We start from the raw sequence: 27,819 nt of genomic DNA on the forward strand, positions 1-27,819 counted from the left end.
AAATGACTTGACCTGACTTGATGGTTACCATTTAGCCACGACCCTAATTTTCAGCAGTAGAGGGATAGTTCACACAAAAAGGAAAATTCTGTCATATTTCCTCACCCTCATGTCATTCTAAACTGATATGCCTTTCTTCCTCATGTGGAACACAAAATTAGATGTTTCAATTAATATCTCGGTCCATCTTTTCAAGTGGTGCCTCACTTTGAAGCTTGTGCTCCTACGTAAAATTGCAAGACTTCTGAAGGCATACAAAATGTTTTGATGAGAAACAACTTGAAATGTAAGTAATTTTACAGTGAAAATCTTCATGGCATTCATAAACACATTATGAGAGAAGCTTGTTCACAGTGGCTTGCGTTCCCTGTCTGTCACTCACCGACGTTGTGTCGATGTAGTGACACTAGGGGGTCAATCTTGAGAGCCCCAATCACCTTCGCTTAAAATAGAAAAGGCCAATGAAAATTGGCGAGTGGAATTTGCATGCCATTCTCCGCCCCGGACATATGGGTATAAAAGGAGATGGCGTGCATCACTCATTCAGATTGTTTCTTTGGAGCCGAACGCATGTGTGTTCGTCCCTGTCACCAACGCTTACACTGCTGGATTTATGGTGCATATCATCGGACACCCCCACACGGTCATGTGTTGTGCTTCCCCTGGGCGCTTCGGCGGCCGAGTCTGCAGGTGCTAAAAGAGTATATTCTAAAGAATATTTTCTTCTAAAAGAGCTCGCACAAACGATTGCCATCTTTTTAAAGATGGCCTTTCGCCTTTGTGCTACTGGATGTGGCCATTATCTCTCCCGGATTTAATGTCTCGTTCGTGGCTCGTGACGAGGATGAGTTATCGGTCGCAGCATCGGAGGGTGGGCTTCTGTTGTCGGAAGCAGACGAATCTTCTGAGCTCCCGCCCATGGGCGGTAGAGCTCAGGATGAGGCGGACGCTGAGATGGCAGCCGTGCTTGCCCGGGTGGCTGTGAACATCGGGCTAAAGTGGAACCCTCCACCCTGCCCTGAGTGTTTGCGGCTGGATGATTGGTTTCTGGGGTTGGAGCGTGACTCACGGCCACGCCGCGCCCTGGTGCCTTTCTTCCTGGAAGTGCACGAGGAGCTAACGAAGTCGTGGAAGGCACCACATGTTCTCCACATGTTAACCTCCCTCTGGTAGAATGTGGTCTCCGTAGTGCCCTCCCTCCTGGAGAGGGAAAAGCACTTCCCAGCGTTATTCTAGAAGGTGCTCAGCGGGAAATTGCTGTGAGGCACGCAGCAGCTTGCCTATGTCCACTCTTCCATACCTCGTGACATGGTTCAGCGCCTGTGGTGTTTCCTATAGAAAACCCTAGTGTCACTACATCGACACAACGTCGAGTGAGTGACAGACAGGGAACATCTGGGTTACTGATGTAACCCCTGTTCCCTGATGGAGGGAATGAGATGTTGTGTCCCTCCTGCCACGTCACTGAACCGGCCGCTGACATGGCCGGGACTCTCTATCGGCTCCTCAGCATAAATCTGAATGAATGATGCACGCCATCTCCTTTTATACCCGTATGTCCAGGGCGGAGAGTGGCATGCAAATTCCACTCGCAAATTCTCATTGGCCTTTTCTATTTTAAGCAAAGGTGATTGGGGCTCTCAAGATTGAACCCCTAGTGTCACTACATCGACACAACGCCTCGTTCCCTCCATCAGGGAACAGGGGTTACACCAGTAACCCAGACGTTTTCACGCAAGAACTTGCAATGTTTTTAGTGCTTAAAGCAAGTTATGCCAGAATTATAATTTTTGGGTGAACTATTAAAGATTAGCAGGTGAGACATCATACTTCGTACCTGGAATACTCTGTCTCCTAATGGCCAGGGTGCCATCTGGTGGCCTGGATGGATTGGAATGTTTAGTGTAGGGCCCCTCATCTGCAAAATACAAGCAAACCAAAAGACATTTGAAATCCTAACCTTGTCAAATACAAGCAACATGTACACACATTCAAAGAGACTAAAGACAATCGAGCGTTCGTCACAGGCGTTGATAGTCGTCACATACACATAGCTATTATAGTGGCTAAAAACACTCTCAAAGAGAGCCTTCAATTCAACAAAAATCAGTTGGAGTGGAAGCTATCAGCTTTTTACACACATACCCAAACATAATAAAGTCTTATATGCACACTTTTAAACACATCACACTCCCCTGCTGATTCTACATGTTGCACAGAGAACAGTGGCCACTCATCTGTGATATGCAGAGAGTGCATTAGAGTTCTCCCTGAGCACGAGCAGCTCCAGCTGTGGCCATCCTATTGTGTGCTCAGGTTTAGAGGTTTGGAACACAGTGCACTGGCAGTGGGACTCCAATTATAATGGGGCCCTAAAAGAACAGCAGGACGGAGACAATGAGCACTGATTGCTTTGACTGCAAGAGCAGTGCGCAGCAAGCAGAGATGGAAAATCAAGACTCAGACTCAGTCTCACTTAAGTTGCAACAAAATTTAGTCTTGTAAGCAAATGACTTGATAATACTTGATTTATACTCCAAATTAGAGAGTCAGGAATAACACATGTCTTCGAAGGTCTACAAGCAAAAACAGCAGTATTCTACAAAGGATGTTTTCAAAAATAATGCAATGACTATTTTTTATTTATCAATTAACTTACATTAAATGTATTTTTTCTGTTCTATTATGTTCTTTTTTTTTACCCCTGGTCATGTTGCATTGAAGATATTTTATTCTATACCATTTTCACCCTTGGCTTTGTTGCATTAATTCTATTCTATTCTAATTTCACCCTGGCCATGTTGCATGAATTCTATTCTATTCTATTGACTATTTAGTCTTCATCATCAGTCATGGTCAGTTTGACTTTACTGTGTGGTCAGTGGGCTTGAGAGAGCAACAAAGAAAGCACCACATCCCATTCCTACTTATTTCTGAACCAAAGGCAGAAAAAGCCCTGAATTAGCCAGTATTAAAAGTACTCTCTCATTAATAAGTCATTTCCCAGCAAGATCTGCACATGGAAATGAGGGGAGGTCAAAATTAATAGGAACTCCTCTGAAGACCACAGGAGATGACAAATAAGTCTTCTCTGTTTTATATCAGTCAGTTAAGAGGCTAGCAGAAATTCCTGGGGCGTTTCTTGGTTAAATCAAATGCAGCAAACTATTAAATGAATGAATGTGCTCTTTATTAAAGTCACAGTACAATGAGGAATTACAGCATAGAAAGAGTGTTTTTTTTTTGTTTTGTTTTTTTGTGAGGGTGGGAATGGAGCGAGAAAGTAAACATAAGGCCATTTTGATTTGTTCAAATTCTTTTGGTCACTGCATAATTATCATACTTCCATTTGTCTTATTTTATAGTTTTAACAATCCTGACTCTACTACTATTTTAAAATGTGGGAAAAAATTGTGTATACTACTATAAAAGTAGTGTCCAAACTTTTGACTTGTAGTGTATACTGTATGACACATATATGAATGTTGATGTTTCCACAACAATTTCTGAGTGTGAATTAAGAAACCATCTGGTGTAATGTATACACCGATCAGCCACAACGTTAAAGCCACCTGCCTAATATTGTGTAGGTCCCCCTCGTGCCACAGTCCAAATCACTGAGATCACATTTTGTCCCCATTCTGATGGTTTATGTGAACATTAACTGAAGCAGCTGACCCATATCTGCATGATTTTATACACTGCATTGCTGCCACATGATTGGCTGATTAGATAATCGCATGGATGATTGTTGGTGCCAGACGGGCTGGTTTGAATATTTCTATAACTGCTGATCTCCTGGGATTTTCACACACAACAGTCTCTAGAATTTACTCCGAATGGTGCCAAAAACAAAAAACATCCAGTGAGCGGCAGTTTTGCAGATGGAAACGCCTTGTTGACGAGAGCAGTCAACAGAGAATGGCCAGACTGGTTCGAACTGACAAAGTCTACGGTAACTCAGATAACCGCTCTGTACAATTGTGGTGAGAAGAATAGAATCTCAGAATGCTATTCTGAGATGCGGGTTGGCGCTGTTTTGGCGGCACGAGGGGGGACCTACATAATATTAGGCAGGTGGTTTAATGTTGTGGCTGATCGGTGTATATACTTTATCTACAAATTACACTACATTACATTTGAAAGTATACCACATTCACCACATAAAGCCATTTAGGAAAAGGAGATGATGACCAGAACAACATAGGGGTCGCTAAATGGATTGTTGTCACATCCGGGAATTCGACTCCTGGAATTTGTGACTGGTTTCAAGCAAAATGCCTACATTTTACTCTGTGTTTTTTGAAAATAAAAAAGGCAGAAAGGGTGTTAGAAGATTTATGTTTTCATGCTGAAAAATTCCATCAACAACATGCAAAAAGCTCCTACATGTAAAAGTTTCAAAGCATTTCATAGACAAAGAAGTGTAAAACAGCATGTGGGTGTTTTTCGATACAGTAGCCCAAGGATTCATTGCTTCATCAGAGCTCATTACCATGAATTTATCAGAAAATTAAGACATTTGATCAATCAAGCTTCTTTCATGAATTTTAGGATTGTCACCCCTTTGTGTTTTGATAGCTCATCTCTGGTGGAAATTACTGAGACTGAATAACGACACGAATCAGCCAAAGTGTCAGCGAAATGTGTGAGTTGTTCAAATGCTCTTGGATCTCAATGATTTTGCCTCTTTTCCTGAATTTGGGTTACAGAGACAGAGAGACAGAGATAAAGAAAGAGAGAGGGACAGAGTGGTTCTTTCTGCGAACTACAGGTCTACAAAGTGGCTTATTTTCTGTCTAGGTTACAGCATCTTACAAAGACAGACAGCTTTCCAAATTACGCTTTCGTGCTTGTTATGTACAGATCACAAACGCAAACAAACAGAAAAAAAAAAAATGAAATGAAATGAAAGAGAATCACAGGAAATAAGCACATGCATAGTGGGGAACTGAATGTATACCATAGAATGTAGAACACCAGAAATGCTGCAACCTCTCTCTTTGATAAAGCACTTTTTTTTTTCACTCCAAAGATGCAGATGTTATGTTTGTTCGCCATGCTATGGAGCAATACACAGTTGTACGACATATGTAGTCTTCTCTCCAGTGCCCCTTGAGAGATCCTCTGAATACACAATAACAGCCTCCTAATGAAAGGTGTAACTTGTGATGCTTTCAAAGGCATCACTATTATCATACTTAGTGTTATGGATTTAAACAAACCCCTAACCCTAATTATTAAACTTGCCCTGCACCGCTTTTGCTACAGAATGATACATAAAATCACAAAATTTGTTGATGAGAGATGTACTATAATTTTCTAAATGGTCGGACAATAAAATGGGCCAAAAAATCCCATAGACTTACATTTAAGGAGATACCCCAGGAAATTTCAATGGACCAGAATATAACAGTGGGGTGGGGTGGACTGGTATGACTTTGGTTTATTCAACCGGCAAGCAACCACCCAAAACACCCTTAGCAACACCATAGCAACTACCCAGAATATCCTTGCAATCGCATAGCAACACCCTAAACACTGTTGTATCACCAACTTTTGCACTGGCAATCAACAATGAAATTTCAATTGCTACAGACAGATGAATGCATTTTTTTTTTTTTTTCACCAATCAGGTGATTCAACCAAGTCTCTTGGATCATTTATAAATAACTACGCAGATGACATTTTGTTAGGCCAGACGGAATACATGCATAACGGAATATTTTTTTCCTTTCAGGTTCTTTTCAAAAACATACAAAGAATACCATCAGGCAGAGGTCAAAATTGAAAACAGACATTTTCTTTTAGAAAGTAAAAAAAAAAAAAAAATTCATAGGATAACACCTAATTTCCACAATTGACATGCAATTTCACACTACAATTTCATCCCCATTCTGATAGATTTAGCAGTTTTGAGAAAACAAAGCTGCACAGCAGGATAATAATTAACAGCATTAGCCAAAGCCTATTTTCAGCATTCAATCTTTCATTCTACCAATGTCACCAACCCCAGTGGTACTCACCAACGTCACTGCGGAAAGCACTGCTAATGCCACACAGGAATGCCATGGCAGACTATGGTGTGAAAGCTCTCTGCAACACCCAGTGGTCACCTGAATGTCACCCGACTCCCAAGAAACCAGTACTAGAAATGTGCTGCAACATTCGGAGCACTCAAACGCCTGTCCTCTTCAAAGTTCAGTCCTGTATTTCAGCACATGAGAGTGTATGCACATCCACGCATACACACACTCAAACTTGGAAAGGGAGATGTTGTTCGGATGAGCGCACCAGTAGGTTCTAAGGCAGTGGGTGTTCTGAAAATGCTGCTGATGGCCCGCCGATTGACGCCCCAACCCCACCCCCTGTTCGGAGAAAAACCACAGGGTGCTTGTACACTCTTGTATAGATGCCAAATATAAAAAACTAAAATTACAGACATAACAGTCCGTTAGTGTGGAAAACCATTCGAAATGTTCTTTATTCCACTAGTGACACTCATGTCCTGTTCATACATTGCAATTTTAATGCAGGAGGTCACAAGTTCGCTGTTCTGTTGGTCACTTGAAGACATTCCTACCACTTATGTTATTCGTGGGCTGAACAACTGGCCACAGCTTTTTATAAACCTGATCAAAAATGAGATGTACTGGCAGTAAAATAAGATATAATTCTATTTTGACAAGGAATCACGATACTTGCTGTTAAAAAAGTACATTCTGCAGTGGAAACCATTTGGTATATAAATTACAGCAGATCTGTAGATTATCAAACGATGAAACAAACTAACTTCCAATGCTGATAATGCCTCACACATGTGCTCCCATGTCTTAACTCCTATTGGTAGTGGACACATTTTCATTGCAATGCACTGCCCATTTTCATAAAGTAAAACTTTTCGCAACTTTGCCATATTGCTGCACACACCCACATTGCATCACGGTCATTGTCACTTATGCTGCCAGAAATTGCCAACTCTCAGATGGATAAATGAGTACAAACCTGGATTTCAAGATGCAAAATATAAGCCTGAACACAGAAAAAGGAACTCCAGTCAAAAAGCATGAGAAAAATGCAAGAGAGAGTGTACGTTTATGTCTGTGGATGTGTGCGAAAGAGATAGAAACAGAGTCAGAGAGAGAGAGAGATAGATAGAGAGAGAGAGAGAGAATAGGACAAGAGGAAAGATGCAAGCACAGTGGCTGTCATTCTGTCATGTTACAGCATGATCACTCATGCATATTAGCACATTCATTTGGGGAATTGGAAGACATGAAAGCAAAGTACAGAAACACTTCCTAAAAGCTTCCTAAAAGATGAGCAGAATCTGGACTTTTGCAGGCTCAACAGACCTCGTTTTTCACTCAGCAACCACTGCGAGGTGGACTAAATATTTTGCAACACAGATAGTGAAAATCCCAGGTGTTTCAAATAAACTGGAACTCACAATGGCAGAATTGGAACTTCAGGTTTGAGCAGAATTAATAGAGAACAGAGTCCATTTTTCATCACTGAAACATTTAAAAGGATAATTCACCCAAAAATGAAAATTCCAGCCTGGTCTCATGAAATTTACATGAGCATTGCAATGTTTTTGCAAAACTAAAATTACATGCTTCATTACACGTTTGGCTGCAGTTTAAAGTGAAATGTCCAGTGGGGGCACCAAAACTGAGCGAAATGAGGTTATAACCAGACAAGGTTTTTAAAGTGAATTTTAGAAGGAGGTTTTAATAAGTAAAATGTACCTCTCTAACCTAAAACTGTACCTTAAAACTAACCAACAGTGTACAAAAGGATAAATGAGAGTTTAACAAAACAGACATCCTTACAATTACCCTTAACCAACACCTAACCTTAACAGATAGTGTTTTAAAATGCAAATTCGAAATAAAAAAAAAAGAAAACAAACATTAACTGAGGCAACCACATCATTTTTTGTCTCTTCTATAGGTTTGAACTGACAAAGTCTATGGTAACTCAGATAACCACTCTGTACAATCATGGTGAGAAGAATAGCATCTCAGAATGCAATTGTACTTGTGATTTGTGTGACAATGATTTAACCACACAGTTGTTGTAGCGCCTCTATTGTTCATTTCACCAGGAAACTGCAGCAAAACATAGAAAGCAGCACGTACAAGTCAGTGACCAGGTTGCAGCCAGCCATCATCATTTACTCACCCTCTTGATTTTTTTTCCAAACCTTTATGACTTTCTTTCTTCCGTGGAACACCAAAAGAAATGTTAGGCAGAATGTTCAGTCTGAGTTACTTTCATTGCATCTTTTATCCATACAATGAAAAAGAATGATAACTGAGGCTTACTTTCTGCTTAACATCTTATTTTTGTGTTCCACAGAAGTGACAAGTATATGAAAGTAAGGCACAGTGTAACTCTATTTGGCCTTCTCTATATGGCATTAAAATCATAACACAGTGACATTGCTGTTGTTCTACATGAATCACAGTGCAAACAAAACAAACTGCCTCAAAATACCTGTTTATTTTTTATTTTAAGTTAATTCAAAAATGTAAGTGCAAAACGATTTCATACTCTAGCTCCAACCAGACAGAGACAACCGTGGTGTTACCCCAAGGGAGGGGGAAGTAATGGCTCTATTATTTTTAGATGTGATCTCAGACTGTTTAAAGAGGAAAGACAAAAAGCCCCCCCCAAGTCAGCTTAGGAGAGTGGAACTACATCCTTCAAAAAGGAAGCAAAAATCCAAGCATCCTCCTGGGCACGGTGGAGGAGTGTCTGTTCATATTCACCACTGAGTGGAGAGGCGGGACGTCCTGGGATTATAAGGCCTTCAATTTTAACATGGGTGGCCTGAGAAGTCAGTTCATTTCATTCTCAACCCTAGGTGGTACATTTGAGATGGAACTAATGTTGGCATAAATGGTACAACACAGAAAAAGGAAAGAGAGAACTGACTTAAAGTGTTACCAATCAATCCCAGTAACATGCCATCGTCATGTTTTTGTAAGTAAAAAAAAAAAAGCAATTCTCGAAAAGAGTGTTTGTATAGGAAGTCATTGAAAGCTCTCCTTGACAGAATTTACCATAAAATGAAACACTAGAATAATTACCAGAATGAAAGTAAGAGTTAGTAAATGGCCTCAGCTGGCGAGCGACAGTACTGGGCATTCGCTCTTAAACAATGAGTCAGTAATTCAAGCTAATGTGTTATTTCAACTATCAAAGAACACTCTAAATTGACTGGACTCAAATTAGGTGGAGAACAAAATGAGAAACAAGAGGACAGCAAAATACAAGGTGCTTCACCTAAATAAGTGGTGCTTGTTGAGCTATTACTATTATTATTGCTCATTCTTATGGTTAGGTATTCGAACAAAGCCCTTTGTTTTTTGGTTTTTAAAATAGCGGTTTTGGATTTATGAGTTAAACTAGGTCTGTGGTAAATATTACTTGAAGATACTTGGACGTTTTGTTCTACAATATAAATTACACAGTCATACCTCAGTGTGAATTTTGAAGCAGCACTGAAGCAACATACTTAACAAAAAAAAAAAAACAAAAACAAAAAAAAAAAAACACATGGCAGCTTCAAAATTCCATCCACAACACTTTTTTTTTTTTAATGGGCAAGCGCCACTTACTTTTTTTTTTTTTTTTTTCAGAAATGTGAGTGTGAAAAACAACCTTGATTTAATGTCACACAAACTGTGATTTTGTCATTTGTGGATACGCAATGTTTGAAATTTTAGAGACTTTATTCCAGCACTTGATCATATGGGTGCATGTAATGTTCTAAATGTGCAGACATCAGGGGAGACCACTAGCACCAGGGCCATAATTCATCTTCAGGTCAGCACCTGCTAGAGTTGTTGCACAGCAGAAACTTCTGGAAAGGAAGCTTATGTAATCCTTCACTTCTGGACTCTGTGCTCAATGAACATTCAAACACTCAGATTTTTCAGCCTGGCCCAGGCTCCATCACTGGGCTCATAAGTGTCCATACTGGAACCAAAGCAGCAGATAATCTTATGGTGGGTTCAGCTGGTTGGTCAGCTGGATTGATAGGTAGCCAAATTAAAGATACTAAAAAATATATGAAGATACAAACAGCTGTCCTGTGGCAAATTTGCAGTTTGCTCTTTGCAGTTCTCCAGTCTTAATGTGTGCTTGCAATTTTCCGGCCTTTAGAAGGAGAGCAATTAACTAACTAGAACACGCGGAGGCAACAATGAAGCTTTGAATTGGCACCAAAGAACAATAGCATCTAATTTTTAAGGACAAAATGCAAGAGTCATTGTTCCAAACCAGTTCCATGCTCTAAAAACTAGCTTAACCACCTCAAGTTGAACAACTGGTAGCTGGTTTGATCCAGCTTGGATCAGCTAATGACCAGTTTAGACCAGTTATAAACCAACTACTATGCTCCAAAAACAACTTCTTCATCACCTTAAGCTAATATGACCAGCTGGTAGTTAGTATGTTGCAGGTCCAAGATGGTCTACCAGCTTGGACCAGCTAATGACCAGTTTATACCCCCTAATAATAAACTTGAACAAGCTAAAAACCAGCAGCTATCTTAAAGGGGTCATGACATACTCTTTTTTTTTTTTTTTATTATCTTCCCTGAGGTCCACTTATAATGTCAGTTTGCAAGTATTTTTTTTTTTGCACCAAAACAGTCAAAACTTAATAATATATTATCTTTTCCCACCCTGTCTCTTGCTCTCTGTCTGAAAAGCTTGGTTTAAAGCTATCTGGCCCTTTAAGACTTCAATGTAAACACCCACTGTTCTGATTGGCTAACTTCGTGCAGTCCCTCAAATACAGGCATATTTGAAACTCAATCGAAAGAAAATGAAACATAACATTATAATTTATAAAACTACATTTCAGGGTTAACACATAATGTATACCCAACATATTTCATCTGAATGTATCAAATGTTCACTCAAGCAGATCAACTATCAAACAGTCATGACATTTGAAACATTCGTGAATTAAACTGTGTGCTCACGAGTCCGGTAGTGTTTAACTGCCGCATCTTTCAGTTCCTTTGCAAAGCTTGAATCATATTGTGACTGGTTCACAAGCAATCCACTTTGATATAAACAAAAATGGTCCAGGGGCCGGATTCACAAAAAAGTTCTTAAGAAAATAATTATGAAATTTCTTAGGATAAACTATAAGAAGTTCATAAGAACATTCCAAGTATCAAAAATTTTCTTAAGAACATCTTAATTTTTTTCTTAAGAATTAAAAGGCAGGCTTTGACATTGTCTGATCAGCCTGCTGATTTGACGTGTCTAATAGCCTACAACAAATTCAATACTTCAACACTGGTAAATCGTAACAATAAATGTATCTTTTAACTTTTTTATTTTAAATAGCAAGCACCTCGCAATAATTTTTTTTAAATGTAATGTGCGTGAGATGTGTTAGTTTAATGACATTAACCGTCATAGGAGAATTTACTTGCTGCTAACCATTTGATAACTTTAATCTGACATGGAGGAAAAGAAAAGAAACAAAAACTTCAGCAGACAACAGCTGGATGTTCTTGTTGAGGAAATTACTGCAAGGAAAAAGTTCTCCTTGGAAAGCTTGATAATAATATCACGCCGGAAAGTAAGAGGCAGGTAAATGGCAAAGGGTGGCGGAGGCTGTCTCCGCTGTGCCCAACACCAATAGGGACGTGGGTGGGGGTTGAAAAAGAAAGTCTCAACTTTCTAATGTTATAATTATTATGTTTCTATGAACTCTAAAGATCGCACTGAGAGAGAGAGCGCTATATGCAGCACATCAGTTTGAATGAGCATGATTAGTTACCACATTAAGAAGCTTCAAAACAACATTTATTGTTTGAATTTGGTGACAACATTTACATGGTTTGAAAGCTGAAAATAAAAATATAATTAATCACAAAATATGTTTTGGTCTAAAATCCCATTTGTAAACAGCACATTGTGACTTCAGACTCAACATGATAGAACACATCACATTTAAAACAACCCAGTTAATTCATTAAGCAACTTACCTGTTAGAATTTAAGACAACTGTGAGGTTATCCTAACTTTAAGATGTTATTTACGATGATTTTTAAGAAAAAATTTTTCGAGAATTTGAATGCTTCTTCCGTTTTTTCTTAAGAACAGTCTTAAGAAAAAAGATAAGAACTTTCTTAAGAAGTTTTTTTGGGAAAACAAAATATTCTTAACTTTCTTCTTAAGTTAGAAATTAAGAAGAAAATTGTAATTAATAGGGTGGCCAGGTGTCCTGTTTTTCCCGGGACAGTCCCATATTTAAAGTCAGCATGTAATCAAAATGTACCCTATTCACTTTGTTAGCGCACATTACTAGTCTTGTGGTGAACAATTCATCCATGCAAGTTAAAAAAAAAAAAAAATGTCTATGTAATCTTCAATCAAAATCTGAAAATTAGATTTGCCTCTGGAATGACATTCCTTCTCTGATGACGTCAGTTTGACGGCTTGGGCAGAACACCCTTTAACCACTCCTCTCCAACCGCCAGTCTGCTTTGAGCTTTGACAGGGAGTAAAAAAGACAAATAACAAACGGAGATGGCAAGGAGGTGTGTTTTAGGTTGTGGATCTCCCAAAACCCTTTTCCCAATCCTCCAAATACCCTGGTTGTGGGCCCGATGGCTAGATTTTTGGAATTTCGAAGTCGGATATCAGAGAGGTTGTGGTTGTTTTCGAGGCATTTCATCTGCGAATGCTTCAAAAATTGGACAGAACACGAAATGGGGTTTGTGAAATATCTGTCCTTAACAGATTCAGGAGCACCTGAATGAGAGGCATAGTTAGTAATGTTAAGACAGTTTGACATATGATAAACTAAATTTGCCAACTGAACATGGTAAGCATGTGATTAGTGGTCGTTGCTAGCTGCATTATCTGCCAGCTATATATTTAGATATAGTTTTAGGCTACTGTTCTAAGCAATGCAACCTATTTAAAACCTTGCCAAAATGCAGTAATTAAACACCGGTTAATGTAATAAAGGTTGCAGCAGTAATAGCTCAATAATAGTTCAAAATCAATATTCTGTTTCACTCGGAAATATGTCACGATACTGAAGTAAAGTTGGTCACAACTTCTGTTACATGTGGACTTCAAGCACTTATTCTGAAAAAAACGTGTTTTGTCCCGTATTTTCCCTCTCCTAAAATTTCTAATCAAAGTTAACCAAGGACACGGCTTATAAAACCAATAAAATCACACCGTGTTTTTGAAGTACATGATTGGATTAAACTATCCAATCACAATCCCCTATCAATAGACGTTCAGTTAGTGAACTGATTGAAAGAGCACACAGATGAAATTGTGGCTGGAAAAATATCAAGGAAGCTTGCATGTACATTTAATGAGAATCTTCAAAAAGAGTTTACATTTCTAAAAAAAGGAGTCACAGACAGAGCCTAGTAAAGTGAGGTGTGAGATTTGTGGAGCTCGCTTTTCCATTTCCCATGGAGGCTGCACTGACATCGCGCAGCATGTTCATACAAAAAAGCATGTGGATGCTGCTAAAAGTAAGTGTGCCACACAAAGTGTTAGCGATTTTTTTGTGAAGCAAAGTTCCAAATCTGACAAGGTGCATGCAAGTGAATTACTTTTTGCTTATCATTCTGTTGTGCATGGCCATAGTTTTGCACATTCATGACCTGAGAAAAGTCTTGCAGGACTCGCTGGAGGAATCATACCCTCTGACATTAAAAAGCAGTTGGATGCCCTGGTTGAAGCTGGTGACATGCGAGCAGATGATTTCTTTTGTGCAGTGAGAAACTTTTATTCAGCGTCGGTGGATTACCTCCAAAATTGGAGCCACTCATTGGAGAACACAGAAAAACTTGTGTGGGACCTACTGAGAGTCATCCCAGAGGGGAAAGACATTCAGAGCAGCCTCGAACACTTCTACTTCAGAATCCCCGCTCTCAGTTTGATTGACGAAACTACACTCTTTGATGAGTGGGCTTGCACGAAAAACATGGTCACTCGTCGCATCACTGAGTGGAACATGAACAAGACGGCCGTGTCTGAGAGATGGACAGATGTTTCTTGTGAGCTGGAGAACAAGACCATTAACTTCAGAGTCCTCCCAATGTCATGGAGTTTGTTTTATGCCTGTCTGGGACATCTGCATCTGTGGAGCGTGTGTTCTCATTAATGAACGCAGCATGGACACCAGATAAATCTTGACTCAGTGTAACAGTCATGAAGGCAATGCTTTTCATATGTCTTAATTTTGGACTGGACTGCTCTGCATTTTACGATAAACTCTTGAAAGACAAAAGCACACTGAAAAAAATTGCTGCCAGCAAAAAGTACATGGTGACAACAGTTATAGATGTGGATGCACCCTCTATTTCACACTGATCTGCGCCTAGGTAAGGATATGTCGATTTCATTTTTGCTGGGAGGGGGCTGTCCTGTTTTCCACAAGCAGGAATCTGGTCACCCTAGTAATTAAGAAGAATTTTCTTCTTAAGAATGCTTCGTGAATGTGGCCCCAGGATGCCTTCAAAACAACAGGAAACAGCGCAGCTAAATGAAACAAAATGGAGGTCTCCTTTTTAGAGTAATAACCTGATATTGCGTCTTTTAAAAGCAGCGCAAGATGTATGATAAAGGTCAAAGCTGTTCTAGTGTAGAAAAACATTTAAATCCAGAAAGTAAGTCCACTTTGCTGTAGATTCATCTCCCATGACAGGCTCTCTCTCCTCTTCACATGTGACTGACTGTGAACACCAGTGCGTGGGGCCAATGGTGCAGTGACGAAAAATAGACTTTGATGTCTTGCTGGAGGCAGTCAATATGCAGATGTATTTGGTCCTTGTGACGTCACAAGTTCCACAAATTCTAAACGGCCCATTTCTGGAGCCTGGTTTAAATAAATGCTATGTTTCTATTAAGGAAGAAGTTTCCAGTTCTGAAACTTACAGTATGTTTTTATAGTACAATTACCTCTAATATGCCAAAAGATCAAGGAAAATTGTATTCCTCATGTCATGACCACACAAAAAAACAGCTTGTTTTCCACCATAAGCTGATATGACCAACTGGTTGCTGGTTTGTTTCTGGTCCAAGATGGTCTACCACCTTGAATCAGCTAATAACCAGTTTGGAACAGCTAGAAAGCAGCTAATATGTTCTAAAAACCAGTTTGTTGTCCTCCATAGGCTATGACCTGCTGGTTACTGGTTTGTATCTGGTCAAAGATGGTTTACAACCTTGAACCAGCTAATGACCACCATGGACCTGCTAGAAACCAGCTACCATGTTTCAAAAACCAGCAGCTGATCTCCTTAATCTAATATGACCAGCTGGTAGCTAGTTTGTTGCTGGTCCAAGATGGTCTACCCAACAGTGTCGTGAACCATTTCAAGCAGACAACCCTTTGGCTGCATCCCTCATGTAGCTAAGTGGCTAATTCTTCAGATTGATTCTACCTTTCATTTCAGCCCACATTGTTTGCACCATTCTCTGAAGCTTATCTGCTGTGTAGGTGAGAGGAGCACTAGTTCTCACTGAAGGCCACTACTGAGAATAATTGGCTGTTTAAAGTGTCTCAGAGGCCAGTCTTTTTAAATGCTAAAACTCAAACTGCATGACGTCTTTGAAATTCATGAGAACGCTTATGAATTAATCTAATGAATGTGACTCTTTGACCTCCACAAAGGGAAGGAGTTGCTGGCCACTTTTAAAGATGAATACCGCTCCCTGCCATGGTAATATTTCTTCACAATGAGACACTACAGTAACATTGCAGTGAGATTAAACATCTGTTTAAGAGCAACATGTTAAGTTTCTCAATAGGAAAAACCTAGTTAAATCCAGATAAAACCATACCATACTCTTACAGAATTAATGAAGATTGTCCATTTTTCACCACTGTTTCTGCATTTTCTTCAAACAAAGCTATTGTATATATTTCAAAAACTTGGAAAATAGTCAAATGGATTACTTTTGCAGTGCTTCTATGGCACTTTTTGTCCTTTTTGGAGCATGACACCCTGGTCACTACATGCTTTCACTGTATAAAAAAGAGCATCTTGGCTATTCTGTAAAACATCTCCTTGTGTTTCACAAAATAAATATAAATGGATTTGGAATAAAATGAGGGTGAGTAACATCATGAGGGTGAGTAAATAATGATATAATTTTGTCTGCACATACTGATTCTGAAAGTTTCTTTGAAGGTCTTTGAAGTTCTTAGTAAACTAAAATGTTTGTGATACATGTTTTGCAAGATCACTGCATGGGTGCCACAAGTGCATTATCTTAGAGCAGCATGTAATAACATTGCTTCATAACTTTAATGCTTCCTGTGTATAGAAGAAAAAAAGAAATCAAAGGGAAGATGGTGGAAAGAGTGTGGTGGAAGATGCTTGCTCAGTGGGCAAGGAGAACGAACTGTTTGTTCTCTTTCACTCCCCCAACTCTGAAGGGATCCTAACCAGCAGAGAAAATTAAGAATGACAGAAAACATACACCTACCTCTCTACCTCTTCTCCTCCCCTCACTCCCCAATCAAACTGAGCACGAGCCCTATTACCGCCTACTGCTACACAATGTTGTGTTTCTCCCCACAAGGCCAACCCTCAATCCTCAAACCCTCCTAAGCAAAGCCCACATAGTCACTAGAAATGAAGAGATTAGTGAAAAAAAAAAAAAAAAAAAACTTTAGGAGAAACAGTGGCTCTTCTTTTTTTACTGGGAGATTTGGGAACTTTGTTGCATCAGTGCTTTGCATCCTCTTTAAAAAAGTATCTGATCTTACATGGATTTTCTTCATAATGTATTCCTTATTGCTGCACTTTTTGCCTTTGCATTTAATCTTACGCAAGTTATCTTATATTTCTAATAAAATTGCGGCATCTTTTCCTATGTATCTTTACAGATATTAAGTGTTTTCTTTTTTGTCAAATAATACTAATATTAATACTATTGTTGTGACTTACAGTGCACTCTGTATTCAATATGTCTTTGTATGAAGATGCCTTTGTAAACCAAAAACATGGTGGTGTCCCCACAAAACTATGTAATCGTTACAGCTGTGCTATCATTTATAGTCATTGACAGCAGTTAAGTTTTATATGGGTCAGACTGTAGATGGGTTTTGTTGACTGGGATTTTTGTTTTGTTGTGTGCATTGTATAGGTTTGTGGAGTGTTTCAATGTTTTCATGTTTAATTCATAACATGCAGGGTTTTAAGTAAATGTCTAACACAAGTAGATGTAAATGGCAATAAGATACCATCAAACATTTGTTTTAAACATTTGTTTTAACAGTCATTATAAGTGTGCATTATGCAATAATTCTGAACAAATGTACTTAACACAAGTATATATAGTATGCATAGCAGTGGCAAGTAATCACTCTTGTTCCAAATGATAACATGTTTTACATTTTTATATTATTTTTTACGCTTGATTCTTTCTAATCACTCCTCAGACTGTGTATATGTAACAGGAGCCAGCTGGTACGTGATAGCTGTGCGGTATGTGTAAACCTCACTCCCCTGGCCTCAAGAGGCGCACTAGCGACTGACGCTAGAGGCTGTAGCGTTTAGCTTCCTTGTTAGCGCACCCGCCTCCCATTCTGGCTGACACCGGTTCAGATCCCGCTCGGAGTGGGTCATGGTGCCGTGACCCAGAAGGGAGTGAGGTTTAGGAGGGTGAGTGCAACGGGAGCCAGCTGGTATGTGATAGCTGTGCGGTATGTGTAAACCTCACACCCCTGGCCTCAAGAGTCACACTAGCGACTGAACCTAGAGTCTGTAGCCTTTAGCCCCCTCGTTAGCATGCCTGCCTCCTATGCCTGCTGACACCGGTTCCAATCCCGCTTGGAGCAGGTTGAGCAGGACCGGTTACATATACAGTACATTATAATACTGCCGGTGAACTTATCCAGCAGGTGAACTGAAATGGTTTGTGAAAGTGTCTCAAGTGTTTTTTTTCTCATTGAGCAAATCAACAACAAACTCGTCATCGCTGCTACAGCTGATAGAGAATTTTTTTTAAAATCTGCTCGCTAGAGAACCTGCTTGATTGTCTTAATTGTTCTGCAAACTTGTCAAGCGTTTTTTCTTTTCATCCATCATAGGCGGAGAGCGGACCAACTCAAAGGTGCGTTGAGCCACCTACTGTGCCGGGGTAAAATTGCTTGTTGATTAGCACCATCTTTTTTAAAGGCGTGAATGTGCTAATGGTGAACATATGCATCGTTTTTGAGACTTGTGTCTCTGAAGAACAAATATGGGCGTTTTCCAATCAGTGGTCATTTTCAAATTGGGATGGCCACTTTACACAATTTGTCTACTATATTGAGGTTCCCTACTTTCATTGGATAGTTGAAAAATGTCCATCTCAGTTTGAAAAGGCCAACAGATTGGGAAAAGCTCATTACTGTTCCGCAGAGACCTATACTGCTCATTTTTATGTGAAAGGGCCATTCCTCTGTGATTCGCTTTGCATAATCTCATTGCCTATGTGTTAAAAGGCTTTTATGCTGGAACCGAAAAGGTAAGCTGTAGAATATGCCATTGTACAATGCAACACTAAAAAATTGTTTTAACTGGGTTTAGGAGGCCTAGACAAACAAGATTTGAATTAGAAGGGATGTCCACCCACTTTTGGCAATGTAGTGCAATTGTGTTCAAGGAAGTCAGAAAATATCTTGGTTACTGATGTAACCTCTATTCCCTGATGGAGGGAACGAGGCGTTGTGTCGATGTAGTGACACTAGGGGTTCGATCTTGAGAGCATCAATCACCTTTGCTTAAAATAGAAAAGGCCAATGAAAATTGGAGAGTGGAATTTGCATGCCACTCTCCGTCCCGGACATATGGGTATAAAAGGAGATGGTGTGCATCACTCATTCAGATTTATGCTGAGGAGCCGATAAAGAGTCCCGGCCATGTCAGCGGCCGGTTCAGCACCACGGCAGGAGGGACATAATGTCTTGTTCCCTCCATCAGGGAACAGAGGTTACATCAGTAACCAAGACGTTCCCTGTCTGTCACTCACTCGAAGTTGTGTCGATGTATTGACACTAGGGGTTCCTATATGAAACGCTGCAGGCGCTGAACCATGTCACGAGGCAGGGAAGAGTGGACACGGGCAAGCTGCTGCGTGCCTCGCAGCGAGCACTCAACCACGTCGTGACCTTCCAGCGAGTTAGGTAAGGCATCTCCCTAGTCCCGTTAAGCGGGGAGAAGGCACTTACCCAAGTAGGATACCGGCGGTGCCTTTCTTAATTTGCTGTTAAGCAATCTCCTGCCGAGCACTTTCTAGAATAGTGCTGGGAAGTGCTCTTCCCTCTCCAGAAAGGAGAGCACTACGGAGACCACATCCTGCCGGAGGGAGGTTAACATGTGGAGCATACCTCACATAGACTTACCAACGGGGAAGTACACATATGGAATGATATCACAGGAGGACCCTATCTACAGAGAGGGTACGCAGCACAGTGGCTGAGACAGAGAAAGCTCTGACGAGGGAAAACACAGGTTTCACCTAAGGGGGAAACTGAACAGCAGAAACCCATCATACAGGATTACCAAAGGGGAATCACCATGCATAGAGCACTGAGCCCAAGCACATGGGCTCACCTGAAAAGGGAAATACCACGAGTACTGGCCTGGTGGCGTTACTCCTCCACCGAGTTCGTCACCGGACAGTGCTAAAGAATTAGCGTAGATTAGCAAAGAGGTGTCCGGAGTTCACCGGTATGGGGAACTGTTGTGGACAAAAAGTGCATATTATCACCTTTGAGAAAAGGGAAAGGTGCAATGCAAGCGGTACACCCAACCGGCCACCCGGTCTACCTGCTGTTACCGCATAACACTCGGGTCGAAACCAGGTCTATGCGTAGGTTATAAAACCTTGCAAAGGTGTTGGGCGTAGCCCAACCCGCAGCTCTGCATATGTCTGCTAGAGAGGCCCCCCTTGCCAGTGCCCAGGAGAATGCAACACCTCTAGTGGAGTGCACCCAGATCCCCAAGGGGCATGGCAAGTCCTGATACTGGTATGCGAGAGAAATGGCATCCACAATCCAATGGGCCAACCTCTGCTTGGAGACAGCTTTCCCCTTCTGCTGTCCTCCAAAACAGACAAAGAGCTGCTCCGAGCATCTAAAGCTCTGCGTGTGTTCCAGATAGATGCGCAGGGCGTGAACTGGACACAGCAACAACAAGGCCCGGACAGACCGAAGGGGAGGACCTTGTACTGGTATGCTCGTCCCTCGAAAGCAAACAGAAGAAAGGGTCTGTGTCGAGGAAGGATCGATACTTGAAAGTACGCATCCTTCAGGCCGATGGCCACGAACCAATCCTGATGTTGTACTGACATCAGGATGCACTTCTGCATTAACATCCTGAACGGAAGCCTGTGTAAGGCCTTGTTCAGGGCACGCAGGTCCAAGATTGGGCGCGACCCTCCCCCTCTCTTGGGCACGATAAAATAAGGGCTGTAGAAGCCCTTGCGCAACTCGGCTACGGGGACGGGCTCTATTGCTCCTTTCGCCAGAAGGGTGGCAACTTCCACCCGAAGGACGGAGGCACCCTCGCCCTGCACCATAGTGGAGAGGATGCCACTGTCCGGGGCGGGCGTCTGGCAAACTGGATCATGTAGCCAAGGCGAACCGTCCTGATGAGCCACCGTGAGGGGCTGGAGAGCTCTAACCAGGCCTCCAGCCTCCGTGACAGCGGCACCAGGGGGATGACTGGACTTACCGTGCCTGGGCAGGGTGGTTCACGGCAAGGCAGAGCAGGCCCCCCACTTGGAAGACAGCCCAGGGGGGACGTGCTGCTCCGCAAGCCCGCAACGGTGGCCGGTGACTGGGGTGGGCGAGTGGCCCCAGAGACCAGCACACTTACCTGTTCGCCGGCTGTCTCTCGACGGAGAATGAGGGAACGGGAAGTACTCGCGTTCGCCTGATTGACTGGAAAGACTTCCAGCGCCTGGCTTTTACGATTGTGCTGGCCCAGGGAATGAGGAAACTGCTCTTTTATTGACCATGTGGGTGCCGAGGCCCAGAGGGCACTCCGTGATGACATACTCACCACACGCTGGCCCAGGGGCGATGGTGGGGCTGGAGAGATATCTCGGGCCAAACCGGTCAGGAGCGGTCGCCTCATCCTGTCTGGGGTTCTTGGGGGCCAACTGACAGGCAGCTTGACTGAGGCCAGCTTGCGGGCTCTAATGGTACAGGAACCAGGGCCGGCACCGCAGGGGAATGGCTCTGGTGAGAAGCAGACAGGGTGCGGGACATAGGTGGCCGGGTCGCACCGTGGCAGGATGTGTTTAATTGCCTCGATCTGCTTTCTCACCGTCGAGAACTGATGGCCGAAATCCTCGACGGTGCCCCCCTTGGGAGTTGGGCGCATCAAGAAAGCGGACTTTCTCGGCGTTACGCATCTCTGCAAAGTTGAGCCACAGGTGCCACTCTTGGACCACAAGCGTGGACATCATCCACCCCAGTGCATACGCTGTGACCTTCGTCGCACGTAAAGCGAGGTTGGTCGCAGTGCGCAGTTCCCGCATCAGCCCTGGGTCAGTCCTACCCTCGTGCAGGTCTTTTAGCGCCTTGGCCTGGTGGACCTGCAGGATGGCCATGGCGTGCAGGGCGGAAGCGGCCTGACCCACGGCCTTGTAAGCCTTCGTCATTAAAGAGGAAGAGAACTTACAGGCCTTGGAAGGGAGCCTTGGTCGGTCGCACCAGGTGGCTGCGCCCTGCAGGCATAAATGCACCGTTACGGCACGCTCTACCTGGGGAAGCTCGACATATCTCTTAGCCGCTCCGCCGGAGGGGAGAGATAACAGCCACATCCAGTAGCGCAAACGCGGAAGGACATCTTTAAAAAGATGCCAAGCATTTGCGTGAGCTCTTTTAGAAGGAAATATACTCTTTCTAATATACTCTTTTAGCACCTGCAGACTCAGGCTGCTGAAGCGCCCAGGGGAAACACAGCACTCAACTGTGTGAGGGTGACCGCTGATATGCGGCGTAAGAATACATCAGCGCAGCAAAGAGTGAGAGGACGAACACACATGCATTCGGCTCCGAAGAAAAAATCAGAATGAGCGATGCATGCCATCTCCTTTTATACCCGTATGTCCGGGGCGGAGAGTGGCATGCAAATTCTACTCGCCAATTATCACTGGCCTTTTCTATTTTAAGCAAAGGTGATTGGGGCTTTCAAGATCGAACCCCTAGTGTCACTACATCGACACAATGTCGAGTGAGTGACAGACAGGGAACTTTTGCTTAGCAAGAGACAAAATTGTTTGGGAGAGCACTAACATTCCTGTGTTTATGTCCACTTAAGATGTCATGTTTGATGTGTTGCCAATGTTTATAATAAACTGCTTGCCAAAAGAGTCTTCCTCCTATTGACACCTAATCCACATGAGCCCAGCGAAAGGTGGCTGTTTGGGTTTGCTTTGAGCTTGGCAGCATTCAGTTTCCATGACACCCTGTACCAGTTCCAGTTTTGCTATTTGGACATATGGAGGCAGATGATTACACCCTGCAGGCATTTTAACCAATCAGATAAAACGGAATGCCTCCAAGACTGTCGCCTTCTACAACCTTGTCAAGTTGGTCTGAAACAATGCTTATGCCACAAATTTTACAAAGCCAAGATGAGCATCAGATGCAAGAGGATTAAAGCTCTAGAGCAGCATATGAGTTTGGTGGAATTAGCTATCGCTGGTTGCTTTCACATGCGGTCCAGCTGACACAAGCAGAATCAAAGCAAGCCTTGCATGTAATGGGGCTAATGAAGGCTTCTGTTCAGAATCAGGGCTGCTTGTTTTGATGTGTGTGCAAGTTTATGGACTTACATTGGGCTAGTAGTGGCTGAATAGCAACTCACTAAATTGGGTGTGAAAATTCTACCAGATGAGCCTGGTTCAGACTGATAAACACAATGGATCCTATTCACTAATAATTGTGTGTCTTGCATGTGTGCACAGACAAGGTTCTCACATTATATTTTTGTCGGATTCACAACAGGTATGTATGCACGTTCATAACAGGTACGCACACACAATTTGTTCTTACCCTTGATCAAATGTTGAAGAATCAGAATTATTCTAAATAAGGGAGAGTGTGCTTGCATTAATCACTGGCATAAAACATGCCAAGGACTTGTCCATATAAGGGTTTTCCACACAACCTCACTTGTACAGTCAACTGTCACTTTTTGCCAATGTAATCTTATTCTCTCACATATGCCATTGTCAGAACCATCTGAAACTATCAATCAATCCATCCAACCATCCATCCATACATACATCCATCAACACATTTCTGGCTTGACACAATCCATGTTTTAAAGCCACTAAGAGTCTGTGATATTGTGTACATGTGATTTGAGTTGGCTACTAAATTGTATCCTACATTTTGAAAAATGTAAGTCCAAATAATTGATGTACCATTATATCTGTACGAAAACATTCATGCACAAGTTTTACGCACAAATACGCACAGTTAGTGAATGCAACTCAATTATACCAGAACAGCATGCTAACCATGGGCCCTCCAAACCTGCACCAGGCTTCAAGACCAGCTGGACTGCCTGGCAGGTGTGTGACTGAACACTGAGACAGACAAGCCTTGCCAAAATCGGACATGGGGGTGGAAATGACTTAATTGGGCCCAAGAGAAGGCATTCACTGAGACAAGTCATTCAGTTGAGAAAGGACTGCCATTTATGGGCATTTTTGCTATATTATTAACCTATCTGGCAAGCACACTTGGGTTCACCATTGAGGTGATATTTAAATCCCGCCAGAGCTGAAGTTGAGGGGTGCTGATCTGCTTTCCATCTGCGAGAGCACAAAAATTTACAAAAATTCGACCTTTCGACAACTCTGTGACATTCATACCCATTGGGAGAAATTACAGAGAGGGTACAAGGCATGGCAACACAGTGTCATCCATTCAAAATAACAGACTTCCTCTAGGCACAAAGATTATTCTACTGAAACAGACAGGGCTGACTGAAAACACAATGGAGGCTCGCGTTGGTTTGATCGCCTCACTTATCAGCAAAGCGATCTATAGAACTGACATTTCACTGTGAGGTAACTTTACAAGGCTGATACTGTTGACAAGAATTATTTACTTTAATCTTACCACTGTCGGATCTGTTCACATAAGTAAATTGGGGACAGTTCTTGCTAGAATAAGCATTACTATTACTTTTTCTCATGCTTTTGGGCAATCCTAAGTATTAAACTTCAGAGAGTAACTCTGCCCACAGAATTTATGATACGGACATGAATGAAACCTCAAATCGTGCAGCTTGTTGAAGTTGTGCTATTACTTTTCTAAGTGGTTAGACTTCCGGTTTTCACCGGAAAGGCAATACAAATTATATTATTCAATTGTATTGAAGGAGAGACCAAGCCATTTCTGGGGATTAGAATATCTTAGAGACTTGGGGGAACACCAAAAACACCCTAGCAACAACATAGTAATACACAAAAAAGCTTAATAAACAGTACAACAATGCCCCGGCATCCACCCATAACAGCCTGGCATTGTGGTGGCGAGTTTTGCACGGGCAAACACCATTCACATTTTCGTATATATATATATATACATACAGTATAAAAACTATTTTAATTAGTAGTCTGTGACAGCTGTTCATTTTAATGGTCACAAAGGCTGAAGGTTGACATTCTAGGACCCTCAACTTCAAACTTAATGAGCTCTTTTCTACCATCTTCCATTTCATATGCAATGGCGACCATAATTTAAATATAGGACACTCATTAGGAGCCATCAAACCATAATGTCTCTAGGTTTTACAATTTCAAGTCTATGCACAATGCTCCGCAGGGCCGAAGCAGCCCCTCCACCACCTTCTCCTCCGCTACCTCGTCTTCCTGACGATAAATCCAGCTGTCAGGCAAGTGTAGAAGGATTGATGGAGGCTGTTCAAAGGCAAAGCTGTGGAGGATCAGGACAGATGTGTGCCAGCAGAATGAATAAGAGCCAGATGCACTGGAAACAGCATCTCTCATGTCCAAAAATGGACAGCTTTCATGTCCGAAACTCAAGCCTGGTGAAAGAACTCGATGCCCTGTGGACTTCTCCTGAAATCATGATGGTTCCTCTGGAGTGTGAATAGAACAGACAAAGTGTGATGTTCGCACTGTTTGTATAGTAGCAACTAGTGATGTGCAAAACCTTATCGGTAACGTATGTTCCGTGTTCAATATAAGTTAAGCTCAATTGACAACATTTGTAGCATAATGTTGATTACCTCAACAAAAAAACAAAAAACAAAAAAAAAGAAGAAAAAAATTCAACTTAACTTTTGTTTTTTTATCTTGGTTACAGTAAAGGACTTACAATGGAAGAGTCCATAAACATTAAAATACACACTGTTTCAAAAGTATAGCCCAAAGATGTAAACATTATACATGTTAACATGTTTTTATAGTGATTAAATTGACTAAGTCCATATTTTACTTTAAATCTCCACTTTCACATTCTACTTCTTTTGTTTATGGTGATTCGCATTCTTCATGCATTTTGCCACCTACTGGGCAGAAAGGAGAATTTATAGTAAAAAAGGACTTACATATTGTTCTGTTTCTCACCCAGATCTATCGTATGGATTACTTTTATGCTGCTTTATGTCCTTTTTGGAGCTTCAAAGTTTTGGCCACCATTCACTTGCACTGTATGGATTACAGAGCTGAAATATTCTTCTAAAAATCTTCGTTTGTGTTCAGCAGAAGAAAGAAAGTCATACCCATCTGGGATGGCTTGAGGGTAAGTAAATGATGAGAGAATTTTTAATTTTGGGTAAACTATCCCTTTAAGGAAGGCCTTTAAAATTAGGCTGGTTTTCATGACCCTGATCAGTGTTTCTTATACAGTGTGTGCATAACACAGATCTTGCATTCAAAAACAGCTAGACAGAGCACAACCCAATGTAACAATGCAAGGGTCTCAACACATGTTTTTATCCATTTTTCAATTTTACTTTTAATACTGTTTAATCCTATTAATAGATTTTTAATACTAATTTAAATTGTAATACTATTTATAACTTGAGACACCATCTTAAAACCGCAACATTTATGGCAGAATGGTCAGAAAAGTGTGAGATGTGGCGCAGCAGTTCAGGCGGTGCTTTAAAACCCTTCCTCAAAAGGGTTTTACCATGCAAACTGTCCAACAGCTAAAGCACAGCAAGCTAAATCATTAAAGCCCAGTTGCTAAAAATATCAAAAGTAATATATATACAGTATATATATATATATATATATATATATATATATATAGATAGATAGATAGATAGATAGATTGATATATATATAGATATACACTAGTCGACTACACTTATCGACTAGTTGGTTGCTGGACAACTGTTAGTAGCAACTGTTTCTGTGGCTGAATCCAAGGAATAAGATACAGGTAACAGGATGTTGGATGCCTGATAATTTCCTATTGGGGTTTTTTGTGGATTTTTCCTTTTGCAATTTTTTTTTTTTCTCTCAGTTGGGGAGCATTTTGTCTTTCTATCTTTTGTGAATGAGAGCTTAATCTGCAGGTTCCCATAATGCAGCTCCACAAACTGAGCTCTAAATTGTTTTTCACTTAGAAATCAGGTGGCCTGAGCCAGTAGGCTCAGTCCAAAAGATTACAGTGTACCCAGTGACTGTTCAAGAATGAAAATTGAAAGCGCTCTTATCAGAGCCAGGGAGCGATTAGCATACCAATTATTACAGCAGGCATGGTATGATTCTACTAAATCCAGAATCCACACACACTTGGATGTGAACATATGCTCAAACATACAAACAGAAGGAACATATGAATACATATACTCCAACACAAGCACTTATATACAATATAAAACAAATATAAAAGACCAGGTCTCTCTGTCCACCTTGTAACCCAGAAAAACAGAAAGCAGTGAAAGGCATTACTCAGCTCATATCAATAAGCTAAAATATAATTGGCACAGCTTTCAGAACACCTGCAGAGGTGAAGGCATCCATGGGTATTCCATTTGGTGAAAAATAAAATGCATACATTTGTTTAATCAAACAACCTACTTATACTTTTCCATCTTTAAGAGTCCAATTCATCTTCTAATAAATATTAAAGGGATAGTTCACCCCAAAATTTAAAGTCCTGTCACAATTTACTCACCCTCATGTTGTTACAAACTCTTATGACTTTTTTTCTCCCACAGAACACAATGGGAGATGTTAGGCAGAAAGTTAGCCTCTGTCACCATTCACTTTTATTGCATGGGTAAAACAATGCAATGTAGATTTGGATAATGAGTCTGGTGCAACTTGAACCAGGCTCAACAAAAAAAAAGTGCATGGAGACAGCAAAGTACATGGAAAAATGGAAAAATCCAGCAACTCTTGTTAAAGGGAGAGTGTTTATTTAAATTCAAAACTATTCCTTTAGGTTTATAGGCTGAGATTTCTGTCTGTTTATTTTTATTTATTTATTTTGTAAAATGAAGAGAAATCCAACACCTGGCAATTTTTCATTTTCTGACTGGATGGCCGCAAAAGTGAAACAGAGATATAAAACCGACTGGCCATGGCACCATAAATGCCACTACCAAGACAAATGCTGTACAGGGCTAAGGCCAGGAACACTAAACAATCTCAAATAAAATGACAAATCATCAGAAACGATGGTTGCAGTGGACCCTTGGTGAAAGAAAGAAATAAACCAAGCTTTTTTTTCTTTGATCAGAGATTACTACAATTAATTGCAATATTTTATATTTACTGAATTTAATTTTGAGTTTTGAATAAA

General features: G+C 41.2%; 1 protein-coding gene across 2 annotated transcripts in view; it reads right to left on the reverse strand.

Moving 5' to 3' along the window:
- Positions 1-27,819, reverse strand: part of LOC127436945 (glutamate receptor-interacting protein 1-like) — a 217,975-nt gene that overhangs the window by 116,229 nt on the left and 73,927 nt on the right. For both annotated transcript variants that reach the window (XM_051691489.1, XM_051691488.1), the window contains exon 2: positions 1,838-1,918. In XM_051691489.1, the coding sequence (XP_051547449.1) occupies positions 1,838-1,918 (81 nt within the window). The remainder of the gene's footprint in view (positions 1-1,837; positions 1,919-27,819) is intronic.

The sequence above is a fragment of the Myxocyprinus asiaticus genome, chromosome 47 (genome assembly GCF_019703515.2).
Source record: "Myxocyprinus asiaticus isolate MX2 ecotype Aquarium Trade chromosome 47, UBuf_Myxa_2, whole genome shotgun sequence".
Classification (NCBI taxonomy): Eukaryota; Metazoa; Chordata; class Actinopteri; order Cypriniformes; family Catostomidae; genus Myxocyprinus; species Myxocyprinus asiaticus.